General features: G+C 45.3%; 1 protein-coding gene across 3 annotated transcripts in view; it reads left to right on the top strand.

Moving 5' to 3' along the window:
• Nucleotides 1-6: 6 nt before the first annotated feature.
• Nucleotides 7-6,938, top strand: part of Etv6 (ETS variant 6) — a 228,327-nt gene continuing 221,395 nt past the window's right edge. For all 3 annotated transcript variants that reach the window (XM_004626065.2, XM_023709544.1, XM_023709545.1), the window contains exon 1: nt 7-161. In XM_004626065.2, the coding sequence (XP_004626122.1) occupies nt 129-161 (33 nt within the window). In that variant the 5' untranslated portion in view covers nt 7-128. The remainder of the gene's footprint in view (nt 162-6,938) is intronic.

Genomic DNA, 6,938 nt, shown 5'->3' on the forward strand with positions numbered 1-6,938 from the left:
CCCCAGAAATGCTGCAAGAAACTTCTTAAATGACCGCGTCCGGCTGCCCGTGGAGCGTTTCTGGGTTGGGGAGAGGAAAGGAAAGTGGAAAAAAACTGAGAACTTCCTGATCCCTCTCGCTGTGAGACATGTCTGAGACTCCTGCTCAGTGTAGCATTAAGGTAAAGATCTGCTCCTCTCCTCTCGGTGGTCGGGAAGCTGGAGCCGCACCGGCGGGGCAGTCGTGCCGGGCTCTTCTCGGAGTGGGCTGTCGCCGGTGCTCTGCTCGCGGTGCATTATTTGGGGCGCGAGCGGAGGATGCAGCTCCCCGCCGCGGCGGCTGTACCCTTTAGTGTAACCTTGCTGTTCCCCCCACCCGCGCGAGCCCCGGGTCGGCTCCTCGGCCCCCACCCCACCCCACCCCCTTTCTTTTGACAATGAAATGCCCGTCACAATTGGCTGCGAGGAACCCGGGTTGTCTCCGGCTCTGTAAGTCACTCCCGTAATTAGTGCGCTTACAAAAACCCTGCTCCCCATTCCTACACCCGACATGTGACTGAAATCTAACTTTTGTTCCCAAGGGGTGGTCTCCTTAGGAAAAAAGTTCTCCAGCCCCTACTGGGGATGGGATCCTTTCCTTTTAGATTTTTGAAAAAAGGATTCCTCGGGTTTGAGCACACAGGAACACCCCCCACCATCCCATTGTAGTTGCATTTTCAGTCGCAGAGACAGTCTTGGTATCAGTTTTTCCTGGCCACTGTACAATTAATTTTTTTTTTTTAACCAAGGTGAATAAAGTTGCTGAATAGCGATTTTACTTCATTGCATATGAAAGTTGAGCAGTCTCAAAAGTAGAAAACTCCTGTGATGCAGGGAGGGAAAGAGGTGACCAGGCAGTATGACCTTCTCTGTTTGACAGTGCATAGAGGGTATCTAAGAGCGGCAGTCAGCGCCCTGGCCAAGTTCTGCAGTATTGTAAGTGCAGGGTAGACATTTCCAAACACGGTACCAGTACTGGGCTTCTAAATCTATAGAGATATAGACGGTTACTGTAAAGTTTGCTACCATTGGGAGGCAGGGTGATCCTGCGGCTCCCACAATTATTTTTCCATCCACGCACTTATGTTGCACAGTGTCGCGGGCCCCTCCCGACCTCGGTGGAAGTTTCTGCTTGCGTGAGCCGCCGAAGTTTGCTTTTGCTTTGGCCTGTGTGATGCGTGTTCCTTGGATGGACTCTGAAGAAACCAGGGACATAGAACCTGTTTTCCTTCTCTGTGGGGAGTTAGAAAAATCTTTCCTGTTTTAACACCGTTTTTTTCAAGTAGGATGTATGTAGGAGAAAGGCAGTATTTTTTTTTTTTTAATCGCACTTGCTTACTAGATTTTCATAATTAGAATCAGATTTCAGTGTTTCTTATCAGGAAAGATGGTTATGGGGCTTGAAGTAAGGCCAGCATAAATGCAAAAGGTGGGTAGGGTTTCTTTGTATTTGCTTCGTGAAAATACAGGGTAGAACTTCTGGGCTTCTGAGTTTGTATCTATCTGGGGGTAGCCTTGAGGGGAGTGCCACAGTTAAGAACTTAGGACGCATCAAAACCAGTTTTTTGTGTGATATGGCTTAGATTCTGTATTCAGTTCAGGAAAATTCTGTGGTGTAGATAATCAAATTTATTTGACACTTTGTAATGAAAGCAAAGGTAGCAAAATAATAGAAGATTCAATCAGTAAATTATATCGGGCTTGATAGCAGTAAACCCAACATTAGGAAAATCTGGACCAGATGCAGTGCAGAAACTTAAGGGTGATAACAAGGAGCAAGAACCTACCCCTGTGACTTCTCCTACCTCTTCTGCTGCAGCCCACTGTGCTGAGGGGCTGAGGGCTCTGTGCTGCAGACAAAAGTGCTGCTGAATGGTCCGTTTCATTGTACTCAAGTGGAAAAAGAATACAGCAGTTCCTTTCTTTACATAGTCAGAACCAGGCACAAGCCCCAAAAGACACTTTCTTCAAGCTGACTTAAGAATTGCATCTATAATTTGCATATCATTGTTTTCTTATGGCTTCCACTCTCAGTCTTGTCTTTGTGTGTGTGTGTGTGTGTGTGTGTCCCGTGCCCTTGCTCAAGTGAGGCACACACATTACCTCCTGAGTTCTACCCCAGATCCCCTGTTCTTTTTGCATGGCTCTTCTCATTATCATCGTATATTCTGTGTAATTAAAATTAAAATATTCTGTGTAATTAAAATAAAATAATTCTCTTATTGCTCATCAGTCAGGAAAGTAACACTTTTACTTTGGATTGTTCTTATGGAACCAGTATGTGAATATTGACCTGGATTCTCGGTGTGATGTTTAGGTACACAGATGTGACAAGTATGTTTCCATGAAGTTTGTTAAATTTGTGACGTTCCAATAATAAGCACAGGAGATCAAGGACCAGGATTATTCCCGGTCATCCGAAAATGCTTGGGTCACGTGTGCTGTGTTTCATTTAGTCCTTGGGACATGGTACAGTGACAGCATAATGAAAGATGTTTGCCGGTAACTTGCAAACAAGTAGCTTGCTTCCCGAGTCCAGGGATTGTTTCTAGAGCCCAGTCAGTAAGCAGTGAACTTTTTTGTGGAGAGGAGATGGTTGTCAGTCTGTCAGGGATGAGCCGATAAACCCGATGCCCTGAAGATGTGTGACTCAGAATGTTCTTTGTGTCCGTGGAAAGGCTTCTGTCTTTTCTCCACCCCTGAAACCTTCCTCAAACCCTCCTTGCTCCCTTTCCTGCCCCATCAGCTGCTGGTCATCGGGTAGTAAATTCCTAAGCTGCTGGTGAGCACTCGGCAGCAGCCTTCAGCAGGGAGGAATACTTTGTTTATTTCTGAATAGTGTTTGTTCTGCCAAAATAGTGTCTGATTTGGGTGGAGCTTACAAGGTAAAAGCTTCTGAATTGATCAGTCAGTGACACCTTTGTAAACATTGCTTTCCTGCTGGTTGTTGAGAACAACTGTCTGATGAAGACTTTTTTGTATCTCTTTTGCACTTTATAAGCATCTTCCCCTAACCCAGTGAAGTTACCATCAAACACCCTTTTTCCTGAGGAACCAGGTTGACTAGCCCAAGGTCATCCAGGCTAACCCTGCGCCTCGTTTAATTCTCTGCGCTGAGCCCCTTTACATGCGATGCACTCTCTCATAATGAGAGTTTTAACGCTTCAGTTCCTGATTATCTGGGGCTATTTGAATGTAAGGACAGGATCTAATCTATTTATAAAAAGTCAAATGTTTTTTCAGAGGATTGTGCTGGTTGCAGGCAGAAGGAAGAGACTCTTTCCCTTCATCAGCCTTTACCTTGCAGTTACCTGGTTCATTTTAAATTTAGCCAAGTTGCCACAGAAAGTGGTTATGGCCCGGCCGACACAGTCCTTTGCAAAGCATGGCATCATGCTTTTGTTGGCCAGGCCGAAGTAGGATACAAAATCTAGTTGCATAATGTTGCAGGCTCTGTCTTTCCCTACCCGCCTTAATGGTTGGCTTTCTTAGCAGAATGAAATCTTTTGAAAGAAAGCTTGTTACTAAGTGGAAGACTGCCTAGCTCTTGCCTGCTGGATTCCCAACTCCTAGGGCTTAATGTTGGTTATCTTGGTGTCCTAGGACCTTGCTTGGAAGCTGGCATAGACATGTTTATGTCATGTGAGCTGTGGAGAAGGTGAATGGCCTTTCTTTGGGGTGATGTAACACCTTCATCTATTGACCTGCATGAAGCATGTTGTAGGGCCACCCAACTCCTCCAGAAGACTGTACTTTCTGTGGCCACTTTCTAATAATTATCATTGATAAGATAACAATGTGTTAGTGTTTTGCCCACATTCCCAGAGATTGCTTTCATGTCTAAGTAAGCAAAAAAGAATTGAATAGGAGATAGAACAAAGGAGTTTGAGAAATTTTGTAAAGGGGTCATATTAGTACTTAGAAGTTTTCATTAGTTCCTCCAGTTCCTCTGACAGTAGCATCAGAGAACTCTCGAACTTTCAGCCAAGAGATCTTAGAGATCCTCAGGGCAAACCTCTTGCCTTAACAGACAAGCACTAACGCGGTTTGCTTTAGCCATGAGCAGCTAAGGCTGGTTGGAAGGAACACAGGATCTCAGCCCATCATCCCTCATTCTCTGGGTTCATAATGCATCTATAAAAGGCCAAAGAAATTCGATCCCATAGACTTAACTCTCTGAGGCACTTCCTAGTGTGGTCCATTTTAATCCCAAGCCAGCTGGTCTCGGGGCATGGAGGTGTGTGCTGAGGAAGATGTGTGGGGGCGCCTTGGGCTGCCAGGGCCTTGTCAAGGGTGAGTGGAGGAAGGAGTGGGAGGTGTAAGGATGAGGGAAGAAGGACCCGATGGGCTTGTGTTTGCACTATAATTTACAGCAACTATTATTACAATTATTATTTGCATGGGGGGGGTGAATGAAGAGCCTGGCAGTTCTGCTTTGGTACCTGCTGTCAGATCCCTTGGAAAAATCCTTGAGTGGGCTATGGGCTCTTTTATCCTGGCTCAGCCAAACCTATTTATACTTTCATTTATGTGTAGCAAGCTTCTTGTTTATGAAGCAAAAGCTATGGCTGTGGCAGCTGGTCCTAGAGAAGTTGCTATGGAAAGTATCCTCCTTAGGGTAGGTAAGGCAAGGGGAAAGGTAGCCCAGACTTGAGTACCAGAAATAGGAGGAGCCAAGATAGATTCTGTAGCTGTCCTTGGCACTGCATTTGCTCCTCCAGAGAAAGGGCAGTGGGCAAGGCTTGCTGGGAGTGATTTGAAGAGCAGATTTTTTTCACAGTAGACCCTTGCTATTTCGTGGTTTGACTTTTGTGCACTCACCATTTTGCGGATTTTTAAGAAACATTAATCTAAATCATTTATTACAGATTTTTCACAATATCACGGGATTTTGCAGTATTGTACAGTGTACGTATGTTGTTAAAATTACTTAGGTTTATGAGTTTAGAAAATGGTTAAGGACATTAGAAGAGTTTTTAAAAGTGTGGGAAAGGTTTATAAGAATGTGGGAAGGGTTTATAAAGCTTTAAAGTATGTATACCTACTAAAATAAATACAGCATGGCTACTTCGCTGATTCTTCACTTGTCGCGAGAGTGTTTGGAACGGGACCTTCGCAACAAGGAAGGGACTGCCCTGTCACCAACTTTTACAGCTCAGGCTTTGGCATGGACTCCCAGCTGAGGGACTTGATGTCAAGTGAAGCCCCCTAAGGTGTGCGCTATTGAGTGACATGTTTTTCTCTCTGAATGCCATTTCCGAAGTGGCGTTGGAGCTTGTTCTCAGGCAGGGTCCATCTGCTCTGTATTCCTTGTTGCTGTGTGGCAGGAGCTCATCTGTGTGTCCTTGTTAAACAGGAGTGTAAGTTTCCCTGAGGTTCCCATGCCAAGAGGGGCCCAGCTGGGAGACTTCACTCGGAACCGAGTATGTGGGGGAGAAAGGCTAGACTATGTGTGCAAGAAGCTAGAATTATAGCCTATTAAACAACACGCACATTTTCATTGATTTTTCTGAACATACAGGAACCAGACTAATAAAGCGGCACTCGCTGGAGCATCTCCAGATGAGCTTCAATGAGTAGACAAAAATGACTCGAGTTTCCCGTCATTCATTGGGCAAGAGGGAATGGTACCATGTGCTGGAAACTGCTTCTGTACTGTCGAAACAGTACCATAAATCTATTATTTGCTGTACTAATTTGCTGAGTAACCCTTTCATCCTAGTGAGAATATGGTTCAGCCTGATTATGTCGCAGCAGCGTAGAATCCTCAGAGCATGGGTGGGAGGCTGATGTGGAGGTCCTCACCACATGCGAAGTGTGGGTTCTCCCTGGCATAACTACATACGTAGTCCTGTTGGCGGTGCTTATGGGAAACTGGAACACTTGCTTTTTTGGAACCTTCTGAAGTCTACATAATTGAAAATGTTTGACTGCTGTAGATAGCCACTGTATGGGGATGTAGGGGTCACTAGGTGCTTTCTTCTCCTTTTCCTCCCTCCTCTTCCTCTTCTTCCTTTTGCTCTTTTCCTCCTCTTTTCTCCTCTCTTCCTCTTCCCTCCTTCACTATTACCACATCCTTTCTTATTGAATATTAACACCTGCTGGTCCTTGTGCTGAGTGGTTTATCTGCATGACCTTGATTTTTTTTTCTTTACAACTCTATCCAGGAAGTGGTTTTTCTCCCTATTTTACAAGTGAGAAAAGGGAAATGCAGAGAGGTGAAGTGATGCGTTGGCCTCAGATCCCCCAGGCTGCAAGCAGGTCGTCAAGACCCAGAGTCCTCCCCATGGGACTGCAATTCGTGAACATTTTTCATGACTCTTAAGATACTGTACAGTCATCTCCATGAGGAAAGTTAGGCAACTCTGAGTGATGGAGGTGGGGGACCATCACTAGAGTGGAGGCAGGGTGGAGCTGGCCCAGAGCCTAGCAGGGTCGTACTTTTCCTTCCCTGGCTGGTGTCTGATGAAGGCAGCATTGCCCAGGTACAGGAGGCCCAGCAAGGTGCTCACACGAGCAACCCAGCTTGCAATAACTGCCTGCTTTCTATTTTTGCACCAGTCCCTACTATTCTCCAGTGCTGTGTTATCTTGGAGTGGGTTTCATTTTGAGTCCTTGTGCTTCACTCAGAAACATTCTTTTCCTTCTCTGCTTTTCTCTTATTTCCCCCAGTGTCTGATTACTCCTTTATTAGGTCATTCGGTGTCTGAGAGGTTGTGTCCTCAGCCTGCTGAGCCTTCGGGCCAGAGGCCTTCTCTGCCTCGATCATTCCCACTCTTTTTCTTGCACAACTTTTTCTTGTAAAGCTATTTGTCCCATCCATGAACATATTTTTGCTTTGTTTTGTTTTTTCTTCAAGCATCCCTCATGTACATGTTTAATACTATATGGTGTTTTGAAATCTACTTGAGGTCTTTACA

This window comes from Octodon degus, unplaced genomic scaffold (genome assembly GCF_000260255.1).
Source record: "Octodon degus isolate 3935 unplaced genomic scaffold, OctDeg1.0 scaffold00012, whole genome shotgun sequence".
Lineage (NCBI taxonomy): Eukaryota > Metazoa > Chordata > Mammalia > Rodentia > Octodontidae > Octodon > Octodon degus.